Source organism: Cynocephalus volans, chromosome 13, assembly GCF_027409185.1.
Source record: "Cynocephalus volans isolate mCynVol1 chromosome 13, mCynVol1.pri, whole genome shotgun sequence".
NCBI classification, from domain to species: Eukaryota; Metazoa; Chordata; class Mammalia; order Dermoptera; family Cynocephalidae; genus Cynocephalus; species Cynocephalus volans.
Genome location: NC_084472.1, coordinates 58,079,586 through 58,099,966, shown reverse-complemented (window position 1 = coordinate 58,099,966; position 20,381 = coordinate 58,079,586). Strand labels below are relative to the sequence as shown.

At 36.7% G+C, this 20,381-nt stretch overlaps 1 protein-coding gene across 5 annotated transcripts; it reads right to left on the bottom strand.

Moving 5' to 3' along the window:
* Window positions 1–3,769: 3,769 nt before the first annotated feature.
* SERPINB13 (serpin family B member 13) lies at window positions 3,770–20,180 on the bottom strand. 5 transcript variants are annotated; one of them, XM_063077280.1, is made up of 8 exons: window positions 20,016–20,180; window positions 17,725–17,743; window positions 15,731–15,777; window positions 7,987–8,109; window positions 7,488–7,605; window positions 6,033–6,175; window positions 5,662–5,817; window positions 3,770–4,174 (listed from the first exon to the last, which is right to left on the bottom strand). In XM_063077280.1, exons 1-8 carry the CDS (start codon window positions 20,178–20,180, stop codon window positions 3,770–3,772), a joined length of 1,176 nt encoding a protein of 391 aa, XP_062933350.1. The 5 variants fall into 5 exon arrangements, with proteins under 5 accessions (XP_062933350.1, XP_062933352.1, XP_062933347.1 ...); XM_063077282.1 differs by having other exon boundaries at window positions 5,662–5,754; XM_063077277.1 differs by lacking the exons at window positions 15,731–15,777; window positions 17,725–17,743 and adding an exon at window positions 19,296–19,364 and having other exon boundaries at window positions 7,987–8,115.
* Window positions 20,181–20,381: the final 201 nt, after the last annotated feature.

Sequence of the window (20,381 nt, the reverse complement as noted above, 5' to 3'; positions counted from 1 at the left end):
TGACAGCTGAAGAAAGTTAATACAGGGAGGTAGACATATCAGATACTAAAACATATGATAAAATCTGTACAATTAAAACAGTTTGGCTTTGATATGGAGATATCTCTCTGTAGAAAAACAGACAAATGGAACAAAATAAAATACCCAAAAAAAACCATTTCTGTACTCTGGAAATGAACCAAAGAAACATTTATTTATGCACAGGAAGGAAGGAAGGAAGGAAGGAAGGAAGGAAGGAAGGAAGGAAGGAAGGAAGGAAGGAAGGAAGGAAGGAAGGAAGGAAGGAAGGAAGGAAGGAAGGAAGGAAGGAAGGAAGGAAGGAAGGAAGGAAGGAAGGAAGGAAGGAAGGGACACTATTAAATTTAGGGTAAGAGGCTGTGACTGTCCCATCACCCCTACCTCAATCAGCACAGCAGATTTAGCAGGGTGTGGTAAATCATGAAAACCAGCTGTTTCATTTCTGGAGAGGCCTCAGATGATTTGAGCTGGAGGTAAAAGACTCATGCACAGAAGCTTGGTCAGCAGAGGGACAATCTGCAATCTCAGTGAGAGAGAACGGAGGCCAGCAGCCATATTAGGCTGAGGTTGCAGTCCTTGTTAGGGGCTCAGCAGCAGATGTGAGATGGCAAAAGAGAAATTAGTAAACAGACTCTTTCAGAAAACAGAGGAGGGAGCAGTTTCAACTCATTCTATGAAGCTACTGTGAGCTAATACAAAGCCACATAAAGTCATCACAAGAAAATAAAACTAAATATCAATATCCCCCATGAATATACCTGCAAAACTCCGGTTTAGCAAAATATTGGTAAACCGAATCTAGTAACATGCAGAACACATTGTACACTATGGCCAAGTGAGTTTTGTTCCAGGAATGCATGGTTGATTTAATATCCTACACATCTTGTTAACAGAAAAAGAAAAAAAAAAAAGCATGATCATCTCAATAAAAGAAGCAAAAGCATTTGACAAAAAAGGTCATAGTTAAAACTCTCAACAAACCAGAAATAGAAAGGAACTTCTTCAACCTGATAAAGGGAATCCAAGACAAACTTACAACTAATATTTTATTTATGGTACAAACTGGATGCTTTTCCCATAAAATCAGAAACAAGGCAAAGATATCTGTTCTCATCAATTCAATCCAGTATTTGCAGTGGAAGTTCTAGCCCATTTAATAACATATATAAAGGAAATTAGAGGCAAGCCGTAAAACTTTTTTTTCTTTGTTCTGAGATTACATGATTCTGTATGTAGAAAATCTGAAGAAATCTACAAAAAAAAATCTCTTAAGATAAATAAATGAGTTTAGCAAGGTGAAAGAATAAGATAAAAATATAAAAATCAATCATATTTCTATATGCTAAGAAAAATAATAAGAAATGAAATTAAGAAAATACCCATAATTCCATTCACGATAGCATCACAAAAGTCAAAATAAATTCAAAAGAAGACTTGTACCCACATCTCATTCAAAAAATACTCAGAAAGAGGAGTTCCGGTCAAGATGGCAGAATAGACGGTCCCCAGTGTCACTCTCTCCCACAAATCAACCACTAATCAACCAACTATAAAAATGTAACATCAGCCAAGCTGGGGCTGCTGGAGCTCACGGGAAGAGGAGGAGAGACCTATGGAGTTCATGAAGGCAGAAGAAGCCACGATGAAAGAAAAAACTGCTTGGAGCGTTTCGGGTCATGGCCACTTTAATGCTGAGCACATGGAGCAGGAGCTGGCAGAAGCTGCAGCTGTGCCCTTCAGAGGGGGTTGCTTGGAGGCAGCAGGGGAGAAGAAGACCTTGGTGGCCCCCAGGACAGCAAGACCACTAATAGGGTTCCCATGGACCCACACAGGAGCGATGAGCCAGAAGAGCTGGAAAAGGGGAGCCACTCAGAGGCCCGTGAATCATTGCAAGGGACCAGCACATGGCCTGCCCCATGGGAAGTATTTGGAGCATGGGCTGTGGGGGAGACAGGCCCACCAGGAGAATACTGGGGACACAGCAAGGACAGCTGATCCACCCCCCACCCCCCAATCAGTGTAGGGCCACTGAGAGGTGACTTGTGGAGAATGCAGAACTGCCTGGGGTGCAGTTTAATGAAAAAACTCAGGCCCAGATCAGAGTTTCTACACAACCCAGGTGCACCAGGTCTCTGGAGAGCTGGAAGTACCTATGAGGTCAACCAATAAACCCTGAGCTGCACAAAAAGCCTTCCCTAGCGAAACAGCAGTAAAGCAGAAATTTAGCTCAACAACACAGCTTGAGTACTGGTTCCCACAAGAAGTTTCCCCAGTTTTAGAAGTAAGCAAAGGACAAAAAATTAGTTCTGGCCCAGGCACACCATCTGCATCTTGGGGCCCGCCAGGAGACCTGAGGCTTGGAGTTGGGATCAGACATCCTGCCCACAACCAGGCAAATTGCCAGCACCTTGGGGGCCACCCAGAGTGCTGAGGTCTGAATCCGAGGACCGGATCCCCTCCACAACCAGGCACACCACCATGCCGAGGAACATGCCAAAAACATCACCTTCATGTGGGTGGCACACCACAGCCACCACAGTAACCACAGCTGCTGTGAAAGTGGCTGGACATCACAACCACCATGAAGATGGTCTGTCAGCCACTGGAGTGCATTGACACAAGGAGAGTCACCAGCAGAGACTAAGTAAAAGAAGAGTATGTCTCTCTCCACAAAGCCCATTCCAGAGTGACAGAAGAAGCATCTGCTCTATGATAATATTGGGGGACCTGAACACACCTCTCAGCATTGGACAGATCATCTAGATAACAAATCAACAGAATAACCATTACTCTTTCAGAGGAAGAGAAGAAATCTAGAATTTTCAGTGGTGTGAGTGGGGAGGGAAAAGGGGATGGGGAGAGATTGGACAAGGGGCATAAAGAATAAGTACAACTGGTAAAAATATGCATACTAGTAATAGTGATTTGATCAACATATGTCAGCAGCGAGTCCCCAAAATATGTATAATAAATTATGATTCAATAAAAAAATACCCAGAGATATGTAGATAGAGAAAAAGTAATAAAACAGTTACTCTTCTAAAAGTTATTCCAAATGTTTACTTTTCCAAAGCCTAACAAAGGGACAGGGTAGGAACACTGATCAGCTACAACATTTATCTTCTCCAATATCACATTTATTGCACAATTTCAAAATGTATATGCTACTGACAATGGATAAAATGTTCTTAGAGTGGAAGATGAAAATATGGAAATCTTCCCTGCCTAATATAATGTTTTATTTTGTTCTGGCATTTGAATTTGAATTTATGTTTTGCTAATCTGTTTCTAAATTCTCTTTCCTATGTCCAGTTTGCCACACTATCTGTTGAGAAAGAAAAAAGTAACACATGAATTGAGTAAATTATTGTTTTATTTTACATGTGTGTTACACCATAATACTGGAACTGGAGGGACCCCCAAAATCACAAGTTCATACTCTTCACTGAAAAGACTGTTTCCCTCATTCATGCACAAAACTACAAGATACTGATTTACTTCCAAAAGAACTTAGTGACTTTGGTTTGACTCACCCTATGCACGGCACAAACAAAAGGACATTCTACTTTCAAGGAAAGTTATATAAACACTCATGCTATTACAGTCATTAAATTATTGATTTGTTGGTAAGACTGAAATGCAACTAAGTAAAACCAATTTTAAAAGAATGGACAATTTCCATAATCATATTAATACTCCAACACTGGAGGTGGTTTTCTGGGACAGAAGCAATGCCATGGTAATGACTGTGTTAAGGAGAAGAAAATCTGCCAAAGAAGAGGACACTGCTGGACTCATTGTGCCTGACAAAGAACAGGAAAGGATGATTGCAGTGAACGTTTTCATAACCTGCAGCTGATGAGACAGTAAAGCCAATGCTGGTGGCAGCTGTAGCCTCAGTGCCTTCCTCCGTCACCACCATGAAGGACCGGTGAAGAAACTTCTGGGCATGCAACCCGGAGCGTGGAGACATTCCTGAATAGTCGGCTTTCTGTTCACTGAAGGCATCTCCCATCCCAATGGCTGCCAGGACATCCTCAAGATCGTAACTTTCCTCCACTTCAAACCGGGGCAGGTGTAAATTCACATTCCTTTCTTCCATATGCCCTGGGTTAGTCCACTCTACTAATTTCTCAGGAGTTATTTTATCTATAATCTATTTTTTTAAAGGAGAGCAGAATGACATGATTACCAATAAAAAATTAAAATAATGTAACATTGATTTGTATCAACCAGAAATATTAATTTCAGTAATAAACAAAACTAGAAATTTTATTTCACTAGACCAATTGTCTTCATATAGCAGGCAGTTGTCTTATATTTCTCTATTAAATAGAGAAATTATCTGTGTATATGTGAAAATATAATACAATAAATAAATTTTAATGATTAAAAATACGTCATTTCTTATTATATCAATCTAATACATATTATTTCATTTTTATTAACCCTAGTCTTTATATGCATATATATATTTACATAATTGCAATTACAGTGTATGTCTATTTTTAATATGATGTAAACTTTTTCACACTACTGCATAACTCTCAAATATCTTCAAACAGCTAGAAAAATATTCCCATCAAGTTAATAAATTTTACCCAACATTCATCTGTTCATTTACCTTACAAACATCTAGTGTGTATCAGACATTATGATAATGCTGATAGATACTGTGGATAAAAAATAATAAGTTCTATGAATTTCAAACAGTGTATTTAATGCTGAAATTACTGATTTGACTCAAAAGGCAAATTTTTTTCTTCTGAATTATTTCCTTAGGGTAATTCCCGCATCCGGGGTCTTTGAGTCAGAATATAAATACTCTTTAAGCTCCCATACATATTGCCATTTTGCTGTTCCAAAATATTAGTAACTTATAATGCTACTAGTAATGTTTCACAGCAATAGCTCCACATATGTTAATGTAATAATATAGCAGGTATCATTTATTGAGTGCAGTCTATGTCCTAGATCCATTTTAGGCTGTTACATTTCTCTACATTACAATAGCATTACAGCAGCTTTACACATTAAGCACCATAAAGCCCAATCTATTGATGGGAAAATACTGAGATTCAAGCAATTTAAAAAGCTTCAAGGGTCAGAAAGTTACTAAAGGAACAGGGATTTAACACAAAGCCTTCCTGATTTCCAAAATATAGGACACTATCCACATTAAATTTTTAACTGCAAAATGAGTGGGACTAAATCAATGGGTTTAAGACTAAAGGTCTAAGAAAGAAATTCATTCAAAAGGTCCAAGAGCCTAGTAAATAGTATGCAAAATTTGCTATATATGTGCAGTTTGTGACATTTTCCCCGGGAAAGTGGTCCATAGATATCAATCATTTCTCAGAATGATGAATGACCTTTAGAATTATCATATAATCTTAAATGTTCATTCTAGCTTATTCCATCAAAATATTTTAGTATTGGTTGTTTTCAATAAACCAGATACAGTGTAATGCTTCTCTTTAGATATCCATCTATGGCTGCAGCACAGAGTGAGAAATATTTCCTATTTGACACTGCCAGACACCAGCTCCTACTCAGAAGCCCTGTTCCAGGTTTACCCAAACATGCTTTGGGACACAAAGCCTCTGGAAATGAAAGCAAGAATAGAAAGATGCAGGTGTTTACCTTCTCCAGACCGTCTATGTCATTGGGCAGAAGCACAAACATGCTTAGGTCATTGTTTTTATATGGCATCCCCAGAATTTTGGCCTGCAAGTCCTCCAGGAAAGTGAAGCTAAAGGAGTGGCGTTGTGTCATCATCAGCACGGACTTACTTGTACTCTGCAACAGAGCACACAATGTCAAAAGACACAAGACCAAAGGCATAACTCAACAAAGTTAACTCACTGAAATAATTAGCTCAACCTAAAATAATGCTAAAGATCAGAGTCTCAGAATGAGCATCTGCTATCTACCAGTGTACATTTGCTCAAATATGACTTTAGATTTTACATTCCATGTGTAAGTATATCACGTACATAAAATAAGAACCATACCTTATTCAGCCAAAATTTCTCCTCCTTAGTATTTTCTTTCTTAAACTCCTTGTGCCATTGCCCTTTAAAATAAACTGTGTTCACCAACACCAGCTTGGTGGAGTTACTAAGAGAGCCATCTGGAAAAAGGTCCTTGATTTTTTCTGCAAATGAGCAAACAAACAAAAAAAAAATTGGCTCATCTTCCAAATTACCAGTGGTATGTATATATGGCAGATATGATGCAGATAGACTTGACTGATCACTGAAAACTCAGCCAGGTCAGCACCTGGAGGCCTTGCCAACAAAGTGTTCACTGGCACAAGCAGGAAGAAGGTTCTCACTTTACCCCTCACCTATTTATCCCGCTGGATAAATTGAGGTTGATGGTTAAGAGTCTGGGCTCTGAGACCAGATTGCCTCTGTTAGCATCCAGTTTTTCCTCTCATCAACTGAGGAATCTTGGGCAAGTTATTTAAGCTCTCTGTGCCTTAGTTTCCACATCTGTAAAATAGGAGTAAAACCTGCCTCATAGGATCATTAAAAGGAGTAAATGATTTAATACGTGTAAAGCATTTAGAACACTATCTGGCACATAATTAGTGTTAACTATTAGTATTCTTACCCATTCTATATAGTTACCACGTGAGATTTAGAGATTATTTTTCTATTAGAAAAGGAGTTGTCTCTAGGTTCAGCCCATCCTACACTAAATTCTGAAAAATACAGTTCAACCAATCTTTTGATAAGCTCTTCTTTTTCTGCTTCTTTTAATTTTCTTTCTTTGGACTAAGCATGAAGAAAAAAAATGCATTCTGAAATAACAGAGTTCTTCCTAATAACTGGAATGAAAAACGTAATCTGAAACTCTAACACTGAATATTAGTTATTGCTCCCCAGAGTGTATTTCCACATTAGCATTCCCCTCCAGTGTTTATCAAATTCTCTGCTATGGATGGAGCTAAAGGTTGGTATTATCCCGGCATGATGTTCAGGTGAAGATGAGGCCCAAATGGCCCCAGCTGTAGGTAGCAAAGACAGGTCTTGATGGGAGATCTGCATATTTCTTACTTAAAGAGAGAAACCCTCTATGACATTGTCACTTAAAGACCCAGACTCAGAAATAAAGGCTCTGATATAAAGGAAAGAAGATAAACCCAAGACAGGAATGAGCCCAATTTCAGGAGCCCCAAAGGTATGGTGATTTATGTCCATGTGCAAATAATTCTCCACTAAGTGTTTCCGTGTTGTTGGCTTCCTGTCATCCCATCCCTCATCCCCTTTGACTTTCTCCACATTTGCTGAGACCATCTGCATTCCCCCCCCCATGCCCATGCCTGCCCTCCTGACCCTGCAAAACCCAACTCGAATCCCCTCCAAAGCTTGTCCACCTGGCACCCCATGTAGTATGAAGACCAGGGCTTCACTCACAGTCCCGTGAGTGTTTTTGTGATGAATGTCCCACCCATACTCTACCATTTGTTTGACTTTCAACCCAGGAATTAATCTTCTTTCGACTTTCATCTGCTGCATTTATAAAATCAACTGGTTCCAGAAACGCATGGTAATATTTTTCAACATAATCTAAGTATTTCTTTAGGAAAAACAGAGAAAGAATAGAAAAAGGATGAAAAGTTAATTTATCAATTGCCAGAATCTCTAAATAAATTTATCTCTACATTAGAATGACTAATGTTGTAAGAGGGATTTTTTTTGGCCCTGGGTAAATCACTTTGAGTACCTCCATGCAGGTGCAATGGGGTTAAGGCAAAAATCAGGTTCAGATTTCCAGGACTAAAAAGAAGCTCCCAAAGGTTCTGAATGTCTGGACAGCAGGCCAGAAGAGCACACCAGCAATGTGGGCTGAACCAGGCAGGCAGCTCAGGCAGCATGCGCTCAGCACCCACAGTCCTAACAGGGCCATTCGGTCGTTCATGAATACCACTCACAGATGGGATGACACAGAAAAACTTACCTGAAGGAAGAGATATGTTTTTTCTCCAAACAGCCTGTTGGCTATGTTCAGTTCATAATCATTAGTGAGTTTGCTTATTTCAGTCAAAAGCTTTTGGAATTGGTGATGTATCTCTTCTGTCTTCTCAGTCTTCAAAATCAAATCAAAAAACTCAATGGGTTATCTTGGCAAAAGCAAGCCTAGCTTCTCCCCCAACAAAATGTGGCTACTGGCTCTTTCCCTCAGTTTGGTAGCCTTAAGGGAGGTCCACGAGTCTGGTGTGGCCCCTGGAAGTCAGGTGGCTTTTACACATTGTATGATAATGTAAGTTACAAACAATCTCAGCTCCACAGAGAAACCTTCACCACCCCAACTCCACAGATCGTGCTTTTCTGACTTGGGTTGCACCTTCGGTCTCAAGTGTAATTGCTACTAAATGTGGCATAAGCTTGTTTTAAGCTCCCCACAGGATTCTAAGTACCTGAGGAAGGTAGATGATTCTCCAACTAATTCTCCAGATAATCCACTAAAGTTTGGAAATTCCTGTTCCAGACAAGTGAAATAAGGAAAGTAACTCCCTATAGTGTGAGTAGCCATTTATCAGAAATACATATTGGGCCAAAATGAGATTTATTCCTGTCTCTAGGAAAAACAAACAAACAAACTTTTCTAGACATCTTCAGTTTTCTGACTGTGTGCTCCATGTCAGAGCCAGCTGACCCAGCACTACCCCGTAACATTGTCCCATCGCCTGTTGAGTGATGTCTGGCTGGTTCAATTCACAGTGGATGCAAGGAAGAAACACTTAAATTTTGAACTGAATAAACTATTCCTGATTGAACCTGAGAACAGAAAGGCCTTCATTCTCTAAAATATGAGGTCCATGTGGACTTCCATTTGTTTGTTTGCTTGCTTGCCTTGTCTCTTAATTCGTTACTGGTTTCCCAATGCCTAGAGAAGTATCCTGCACATATAGACACTCAGTTAATTTTTCTGAAAAATTAATGAACATTTTAACAAATTCAAATTGAAAATGCAAAAGTGTTCTGCTCTAATAAAATACAAGAGTACTTCAAAAAGTTCATGGAAAAATAAAATTTAAAAATACCACAAATCTTTCCATGAAACTTTTGAAATACCCTCATATTGACCTTTGGCTACCTCCTTGCTACTATGAGCCTTTAAATGGCTGTCAATTATTCTACAGCTGCTCAGATTGACTGAGATGTGGTGTGAGCAAATCAAGGTATTGGGGAGCCTGTGGGGAAGGATGGATTGAGGTAAAGAAAAAGACATGGTGTAAGTAATTCTCCAGTGGGCCAGTTGTGAGCAAGTTGATCTGCAAATGCAGGGAGGAAAGGCCTCCTATCAAACAGGTTTGGGGTTTGAAGTTATACTACCTCTGTGGTCTAGGAAACCAAAGACTAAAAAATTAATAAGTGCCCCTGGGTTGGAAACATCCCAGGAACTTAGTACAGGAAAAAATTATGTTTATTAGAAATCTAGTAACTACATTATAGCCCTCATTGGACTCCCACAGATTATCAGCCAGCTATGGGCTCATATTCTAAAATTACAAATCATGAGAGAAAATAAGTCCCACATCAAGAATCAGAAAAAAATACCAAACAGCCATTTTAGACCCGCAGGAATTTAAATGTTGGCACTGTCAGACATCATTTTTAAAAAGGAGTGTGTTGAAAATATTAACCAAAAAACTATTCAAAATACGTTTAAGGAATAAGAGACTAATAACAATTTTTAGGATGGCTTAATAATCAACTACAACATCTAGATATGAATATTCCATATACATTGAAATTAAAAGCTCAATAGATGGACTAAACAGCCAATAAGGCACTGCTAAATTAGTGAACTAAAGATCAAGCTGAATAATTTATTCAGAATGCAGTACAAAGACATTAAGAAATATGGACAATAGAGTAAGAATTCTAGCATCCATCCAAAACGTAAGAAAGGGGAATTGTGTTATTCAAAAAGTGAAGTGGCTGAGAATTTTTCAGAATTGATAAAAGGTATGAACTTTTATATTCAGAAAGCACAGTAAGTGAAAATCAGGGTAAATAAAAAATACTCACACCTAGACACATTGTAGTAAAATTCAGGAACAATAAAAACAAAGAGCAAAACTTAAATGCAGCCAAAGATAGATTACCTACTAAAGAATGCCAATTAAAAAAACTTCTCAACAGCAACATTAGAAGAGGAGAGTAAAATGGTATCCTCAAAGGGTTGAGAAAAAATATTAACCTAGAATTCAAAATACAGCTAAGCATTCACTCAAGAACAAAGCAAACACAACCTGACAGCATCTATTACATGTAAATCTTTACTAAACAAACTTTCAAGAAGTGACATCAGCAAGATGGTAAGATAAAAAGCCCTGACTTCCTTCCCCCATAGAGAATTAACAAAATAAGGATAAACTGCCTTTGTGAGAAATCCAGAAAGGAATTAAGAGGTTCCTATAGCCCAGGTAAGTGTGAAGCTAACTGCATTGAAGTCCAGTAGGAAAACTCTTGACACTCATTCCTCAGAGCCCCTCTCTATGACACAGCACTGTGTGACTGGGAGAAAACTCCCAACTCCTGATTTCTCCCTGAGGACAGAAACAGAAAAGTGGAACATATGCCCAGCATTCTGACCTTTGGGCGAACTACCTGAGAGACTGGTTTCTGTCTTGCCTGAATCAAAGTGCTGAAAGGAACAGGGTGTGAGGTTGGGAGATACCAAGAACAAAAATGGTCAGCATTCACCAGAGTCTGCTGTAGCACAGAGAGACAACAGGGAGCTTCTATTCAGGAGTTCCTAAGTAGAAACTGACAAAACTCTTCAATTAGTAGATTACATGCACAAACCCAGAGAAGACACAGACCCAGAAAAGTCTTGAGAGGTCTCCATAATCTCTAGCTAGGTGATTGGAGAAAGCCTCTCCTGTACTAAACCTAACCACAAGGACTGGGAGAGGTGGCCAATTTTTCAAATGACAAAGACCAACAGAAGGTGACAAGAAATAGAAAGAAACAGGGAAACATAATCCAACCAAGTAATGAATTAAATCTACAGAAACTGACCCTAAAGAAATGGAGCTATATGAATTATCAGACAAAAAGTTCAAAATAACCATCATAAGAATTCTCAATAAATTAAAAGAAAGTTTAGATTGGCAACTAAATGAAATCAGGAAAATGATATATGGACAAAATGATAATATTAACAAAGAGATAGAGATTATGAAGAACACAACAGAAATTCTGGAACTAAGGAATAGAATAACTGAATTAAAAAATTCACTAGAGAGATTGAACAGCAGACTTAATGAGGAAGAAGAAAGAATCTGCATTGAAAGAGGGGACATTCAAAATTACTCAGGGAGAGGAGAAAAAAAAAAGAGTGGAGAAAAGTAAACAGAGCCTAAGGGACTTGTGAGACATCATCAAATGGAACACACATTATGGGAGTCTCAGAAAGAGAAAAATAGAGTCTATTTGAAGAAATCATGGCTGAAAATGTCCAAAATCTGAGGAGATAAATGTACATAGAAATTCAAAACCTCAAAGAGCTCCAACTAGGATAAAGATTAAAAAAAAAAACCTACACCTAAACATATCATGATCAAACTTCTAAAAGTCACAGACAAAGAGAGAATCTTGAAAGTATCAGGAGAAAAGAAATGGGACAGGTGCAAGGGAGCTCCTATTATATTATAAGGGTATTTCTCAAACAAAACCTTGAAGGCTAGAGGGAGTAGGCTAATATATTCACAGTACTAGAAGAAAAAAAAAACATGAACCAAGAATACTATATCCAACAAAATGTTCCTTCAAAAACAAAGAAGAAATTAATACTTTTTCAGATAAAGAAAAGCTGGGCAGCTCATCACCATTAGACCTGCCCTACGAGAAATGCTAAATGGAGTCTTTCAAGTTGAAGTAAAAAAATGATGAATAACAGCATAAAACCATATGAAAATATAAAACTACCTGGTAAAAGTAAACATATAGGCAAATATAGTAAATATATAGGTAACCACAAACAAAAAATCTATAGGGTATACCTAAAGGGAAATGAGAAGATAATCAAAACATGAGACTACAAAGAATATCAATAAAACACAAAAGAAAGCAGCAAGAGAGGAAAGAGGGGACTAAAATTCTATAAGACATACAGAAAACAACTAATAAATGTCAATAGTAAGTCCTCCCTTATCAGTAATTACTTTAAATGTAAATGAATTAAACTCTCCAATCAAAAGACATAAATTGGTTGAATAGATTAAAAAAAAACTGTATCCAACTATATGCTGTCTCCAAAAGATTCACTTTCAAGTTAAGAACAAACACAGCATAAAAATGAAGAGATATTTCATAGAAAGTGGAACTAAAGAGAGTAAATGTGATATTCAGAATATATAAGGAACTTATACAACTCAACAACAACTGAACAAAAAATCCAATTTAAAAATAGGCAAAGGACTTAGATAATTCTCCAAAGAAGATATACAAATGACTAACAAGCATATGAAAAGATACTCAACATCACTAATCATAAGAGAAATACAAATCAAAACCACAGTGAGGTAATAATTCATCCCCATTGGAATAGCCACTATCAAAAGAACAGAAAATAACAAATGTTGGTGAGAATGCAGAGAAAATGGAACCCTTGTGCATTGTTGACAGGAATGTAAAATGGTGCAGCTGTAATGGAAAACTGTACACAGTGTCTTCCAAAAAATTAAAAATAGAATTAACATATAGTCCAGCAATCCCACTAAATGAATTCAAAAACAGGATATATACTAAAAGAATTCAAAACAGGATCTCAAAGAAATATTTGCACACCCATGTTTATTGAAGCATTATTCACAATATCCAAGAGGTGGAAGCAACCCAAATGTCCATCAACAGATGAATAAATAAGTAAAATATGGTACATACATACAATGAAACATTATGTGCCTCTAAAATAAAGGAAATCCTGTTAATGTCTCAACATGAATGAATCTCAGGGACGTTATGCTAAGAAACGTAAGCCAGTTAACAAAAGGAAAAATACTGTACAATTATACTCTTCGTATGAAGTATCTAGAGTCATCAAAATCATAGAAACAGGAAGTAGAAAAGTTATTGCCAAGGACTGTGGGGAGGAGAAAGGGGGAATTAACGTCTAAGGGGTATAGAGTTTCAGTTTCACAAGATGAAAAGGTTTTAGAGATCTGTTGCACAACAATGTAAATATACTTAACACTACTGAACTGTACATTTAAAAATGGTTTGAGATGGTAGATTTAATGGGGTTTTTACTACAATTAAATAAAGAAATTTCAAAAAAATGTATTACAGAAAGAAGCTTAATAATCCTGGAAGGAAAGCTGGAGTCCAAGAAAGTACAGTGAGCAAAGAAATTGGCAAATATGAACAAATCTAAACAAATACAAACATATTACACAATAATAACAATGTCCAATTTTGGAATATATAACATGATAACAGAAAAAATATTGAATAATAATAACTTAAGGTAGAAGCAGAGCTTTTAAAATTCAAATGTTCCAAAATTTGTGTATTGTTCAGAAGAAGGATAAAGCTGTTTATTAAATTTAATCTTTAAGTGAAGTACATAGATTAAAATATGTGTAGCTCTAAAAGAATGAATATAAAATATTGACTTCAAAAATAGTAAACATAGTAGTGGAGAGTGACATTTCATTTTGAAAAGGCATATGCAATGATTAAAACACAGATAATTAAAAATAAAAAATAGAAACTATATTCCAGGAAAATACCAAAAGAAGGCTCACATAGATATAATTATGTGAAACAAAAATATTTAAACCATAAAACATTATACATATTGGGAAAAAGTTTAACTCACTAGAAAGATATTAAAATTTTTTAAATTAGAGCACCAAATAATGTCCTCAAAATATATTGAGCAAAATGTGACAGAAATAGAAGATGAAATTATCAAACCAACTGTCATAGTAGATTTTAACACATCTCATTTAGTAACTGATAAACCAAGGAGAAAAAAATATTATAAAGGATATAAAAAACTTCAGCAACAGAATAAACAAGTATGCTCTAAGTGGTATATAGAAGTCTACAAGCAACAAAACAGAGAATATTATCACTTACAAGGCATTACAGAGAAAATTGATCACTTACAAGGCAATATAGCATGTCTTCAATCTTAAAGAAACAGCACCTTATAAAATAAGTTGTTTATTACAAAACAATTAGGTTAGAAATCAGTAGCAAGATAACTAAAACAAAACAAAATATAAAAACAAGGGGTAATAACTTATGGGGCAAAAAAAGAAATCATACTTTAAATTTTAAAGTACTTATATGTGAACTATAATTTTGAATTAAAATTTGTGAAATGTAATGAAAGATGTGAAAGCTGTTCACACAGAAAATTCCAAAACATCACTGGAAGACATTAAAGACCTAAATAAATAAATTAATGTACTGTTTTTGTGAATTGGGAAATTCAATACCATAAACACATCAATGTTGTTGAAATTGATCTTTAGATTCAATGTAATCTAAATAAAAATGATAGTAAGTTTTCTGTGAAACTGACAAACTGATTCTAAAATGTATGTAGAAATGAACAGGACCATCAATGGTGATAAAAAGTAACAAAGCTGAGGACGTATATTACCAGATTCTGAGACCTATTATAAAGCCATAGTTACTAAGACAGTTTAGTATTAGCACAAGGAGAACTAAATAAACCATTGCAATAGAACAGAGAATCCAAAAACAGATTCATATTTATATAGGGTCACCTGATTTATTACAAAGGTGCCACTGACAAGCAATGTAAATGGTGTAAATTTCAGCAAGTGGAATGAGGATAACATAAAAACTATCTTCATGGCTTTAAGGTAGGCAAAGATTTTATAAACAGGACCCAAAAGGCACTAGCCACAGGAAAAATGTTGATAAATTAGACTTCATTAAAATTATGAAATTCTGTTCGTCAAATGGCATCATCATTAAGAGAGTAAAAACATAAGTGACAGAGTGAGAGGAGATATTCCCAATACCTATATCTGACAAAAAGTTCATATCCAGGTTATACAAAGAGATTTTACTAATTAATAAGATAAAGATAGACAACCCAAGGGAAATAATATGAGAAAAAGACTTGATAAGTATTTCATTTAAAAGCTCTCCAAATGACTAATAAGCATATGAAAAGGTGCTTAACATAATTGCTTATTAAGGAAATGCAAATTAAAATTACAAGATACCACTATACACCCATTAGAAAGAATAAAATTTTTTTAAAGGATAGTACCAAAAGTTGACAAAGATGCAAAGCAGCTGGAACTTTTAATCACTGTTGGTGGCATGTAAATTGGTACCACCATTTTAGAAAACTATTTGGTGGTATCCACTATAGCTAACCACACATACTCCCTACAGCCCAGCAACTCCACTTCTGGGTAAAAATCCAAGAGAAATGACTTCATATTTGCAACAAAAGACATGTACAAGAATGTTCATACTAACTTGATTCATAATAGCACAAAATGAAACCAACCAAGTGTTTATCAACAGAAAAATGAGTAAACAAATTGTGACATAGTTGTAAAATAGAATATTCACAGCAATAAAAATAAACTATTGATATACACAATGTGACTATATATCACAGACACAATATTGTACAAAAAAAATGATGAAAATAATCAATGATGATAAAAGTCCAGCATAACAGTAGTTACCTTTGGGTGGTAACTGGATAATGACTTGGAGGAAGTGTTCCTGAGTGCTGGCAAAGTTCTATATCTTTATCTGGCTCACAGTCACATGGGTATATTCACTTCGCAAAAGTTAATAGAACTGTATGCTAAAAATTTGTGCTTCTACTCTACTTCAATTTTTAAAATTTGTAAATGAAAAATAAGCCCATAAAAATCCAAAATGGAAATATCCAGCTTTTTTAAAAACATTTTTTAAGGGTTATTTGTGGGATGCAACTACAACTAAAGTATTTCTCCAGGGGAATTTGATACAATTACAAACTTAAACCGGGAAATAAGAAAGTTAGAAAATTAATGGCTTAAGCTTTCAACTTGGGTTAAGAAAAGCATAATCATTGCACCCATCAATCCACCCACAAAAAAAAATGTTAAGGAAGAATACATGAGAGTAGGAATTATTGAAGTAGGAAATAAAAATAGTGTTAGAGAGGATAACAAGTAGCTTCTTCTCAAAGACATAAAAATAGATCACACTTTGAAAACATTGATAAAGTAAGAGAATAAAAAGAGACAGCATTGGAAACACAATGGGGGGCATTGTTGCAGATAAAACAGAGATCTTAAAAGGCAGTAAAGGAAATCATGAACAACTATATTCCAATGATATTTGAGTAAACAAAGTTAACATAAAATAGACCTAAAACATTACTTTAAACTGACTAAACAAGAAGCCAAAAAGCACCTTATACTTGTTAAAGAAATTCACCAAGTAATAAAAAATCTAAACCACCAAAGAAAAAAGAAACAAACACAAAAAAAATCATAAGGCCCAAGGAGTTTTAATCCAAATTCTACCCCAAATTGAAGCATGTTTCTGAACTTACATAAATTCTTCTAGAGAATAGAAAAAGAAGAAATAGTCCCCAACTTGTTCGATGAGTCTAGTGTTATTTTGATAACAAAACTGGACAAGGACAGTATGAGAAAAAAATATTACTGACTGATCTTGTTTATAGTACACATTATTTTAAAACTCCCAGCAAAATACTAGCAAATCCAGTTCAATACTGTATAATTTTTAAAATATCATGACCAAGTTCATTATTCATCCACAAATGTAAGAATGACAACATTAGAAATTCTATTAATGTAGTTCACTCCATTAATAAAGAAAAGAATTATATGAACACCAACAGGTACAGAAAATATATAAGTATCTGTAACTATAGCTATAAATATAAATATAATGTATATAAATGAATGACTGGCGATTGTAAGGCCAGTGGGATTTCAGCCCCGACTCTCCCTGGACAACTATTATGAAATGGGCCTGTATACACTGCTGAGGGTAATAAATATTGGCACAATCCCTTTTGCAAATAATGTGGCAATATTTAATAAAGTTGGACATGCACATACCCTACCTCTCAGGTGTACTATAGACTGGTGCTTTCCTATGGAATATAATGTAAGCCACCTATATAATCTTAAATCTTCTAGTAACCACATTTTTAAAAGTAAAAAGAAACAGATAAATTTTAATTTAATTTTATATTATATCTAACCCAACATTTCAAGAATGTCATCAATTTGATAGATGAGGGTACTTCAAAAGTTCATGGGAAGATTCATAATATCTTTCACTGCTATTTTTCCATGAACTTTTTGAAGTACCCTCATATAACTACAATAAGTATGAACTATATATTAATATATGATAAATACCACACATTATTTCAACAAAAATAATATACAAAAATTAATATTTTACATTCTTTTCTCATATTAAGTTCTTGAAATTCAGTGTGTATTTTACACTTACAGCACATCTCAGTTCAAACTAAATACATTCTAAGTGCTCACTAGCCACCCGAATGGCTACCATATTGAATGGCTCAGGACTGCAGATACTCTTATCCATGTAAGATAGAGCCTTCTATAAAAGGGTCACTTCAGTATTATTTTTAACAGGAAGGAAGGAAGGAAGGACCCATCAACAGGATAAGTAGATAAACAGCTGTGAAAATGAATCAACTAGATCTGACTCTCCTCCTAAAATAAATGAATCTTGTAAACATTATGCCAAAAATAAAGTTGCAACGAATAATGACAAAAAAAGATATTGTATGTAATGAAACAATGAATACATAAGAATCAAGAACACCTAATTTAGGACAGTGGTCCTCTCTCAGAACAGGGTGGGGGTGTGCTCAAGGAAGGCACGTAGGGGACATCAGCTGATTTGGTAATGGTTTGATTCTTACACTGGTAGGAGGGAGTTAAATGGTATTCATTGCATTATTCATTATACCTTTCATACATGTGTCATAAGATATTACCATCAATATTTAAAAGCAACCTTCGGAATATTCTCAATTCATATGATAAATGATACACATTAAGCCTGTCTCTGGGCAAATCACTTGACTCATCTGTTTCTCCATCTATTAACTAAGGAGATTAAAGTACATGACTTCTATGATGTGTTCCAGTCCTAATATCTTTTCAATTAATAATTATGTTCTTTGTACCTGTGAAGCTCACAGAAAAATTCTGGGGAGTGGACAGAGCTACTACACAGGGCTTTATAGCTTGTGCCCTGCACAAAGCTGATATTCAACTCCCACCCATTCATCAAGCCCTTCCTTCACCCAGCAGTAGGACTTCTATCCAAGGGAATGTGATTTTTACTAATTTTTTTAAAAGTTTCTGCATGGGCTATCATGCTTGGGAGGGAAAATGCACTGAAAACAACTGTGCTTCTCAACTGAGTGGACCTTGGAGCAGCTATCTGACCCAACTAACTCTGCTGTGCAAACCCTGGTGTGAAACCCTGACTCTCCACAGATGCAAGTGAGCTCACCCAGACAACCTAGTCTTTCAGAATTGTGAAATGAGCAGCTCGTTTTGCTGGGTGATTTGAGTCATGGTTTTATGAGGACCTATGACTATCGTCAGAGCAGTTGTGCCCTTCCTGAGAGTTCTAGCCATCTCCTGATGCTACCCCTGACCTAATGGACCATGTTTGGGCAGACTGTCCTTTAGGTGAGAAATACTAGAACACTAGAGCTGGAAGAGACCCCAGGAAGTCATTATTTTTTAAGTAAGACATTAATAGTAAGGCTAAAAATACAAGTGGAATTTAGCAACAATATCCCCTACTGCTACCACCATCACCACTAGGTGAGTTACCAGTGTGTTCCAGATGCTTTTAATGGATGCTTTACAGAGGCCCAAAGAAGATTAAAAAAAACTTGCCTGAAGTAGCATAGCTCTGCAGTAACTGAACCAGGACTTGAACCCAAATCTGTTTAACTCCAAAATCCACCCAGTCTGCTGTGAAGACTTTTCAGTTTATTAGCCTTTACCAGTTATATCATAGTGATTGTTGTCCATTAAAGCTAAGGTCTCTTCTTAATATTTATAGAGTTTATTATTGTTGTATAATCCTAGCAACATTATTTGGCTGCAGTGATTTATTATTGCTTAACAATAAATGTGAAGTGTTACCTCTCTCATGTCTTTCCCAGTCTTTTTCCCCTAGGACCCCACACCTAAAAAGCAGCCATACTGAAGGTTGTAAGACACATGTCCTCACCTCTTTTTCTTCAGCCTTGTTTCTTGAGCTCTCAGTGTCTTTTACAGAGCGAAACGCCTGAGAAGGACAGAAAATGTTATTGTGGTGGTCAGAGCAAAGGAAACCTTGCCAGAACCAGTCAGGAGAAAGTGGATGCTTTTTTTAATTAAAAAAAAAAAAATCGCAGTGGTATACAGGTAACATTTCTCCTTGCAAAATTATGAAAAGTTGTAGGATGCCCACTCATATCTTTTGAGGAGCCTACACCAATGCGTCAATTCAAGTGTTTATGTTTAAAAAGTGGGGATTATGGGTCGGCCCGTGGCTCACTCAGGAGAGTGCGGTGCTGGTAGCGCTGAGGCCCTGGTTCCGATCCTATATAGGGATGGCCAGTGCCCTCACTGGCTGAGCATGGTGCAGACCACACCGTGCGGAGGGTTGCGATCCCCTTACCAGTCAAAAAAAAAAAAAAAAAAAGTGGGGATTATGTTACTTTTTTCAGTAGCTGTTGCTCTTCACACTGCCTTTAATTATGAAAGCAATGGCTGTGGACAAGGCCACCAACCCACCCCCACTCAAAGGAACGTCGCATCAGGAGCAGATGGCAGTGGTCCGTGGAGAGGGACGAGGGCTTCCCCGGGAGACCTGAAAGTGCCCTGTGTCTTCCTCGTCTCTGTTCCCGGCCCCCAGAAACGAGTCTGTGCATGGAGAGCCAAGGAAGCCCCCTACCCTCTGTAACTGGGAGGAGGTGGCTCCCCGCGCCCCCAGGAGGAGCATGCCAATGGCAGCTGAGATGCCCACAGGGGAAAAGAAGATGTTGCCATCGTTTGTTTTCTTCAGCTCTTTGAAAAGATCAAACCCAAACCGAGTGCTTGCTGCGCCGAGCGAATCCATGATGATTTCAGTGAGATCTAGAACAGCGACAACAAGAATCAAAACTGAACATTTCCTCTTCACATTCGTATTTCTTTGTGTCATGGGAACCCTTCCTGCCTCTCTTCCACTTCCTACATTGACCCAGAAAATAGGGATTTCACCCCTCAGTGAAAGGTCGCTGCTGCCTGCTTTTCACCCCTGTGCTGACAGGAGACAAAG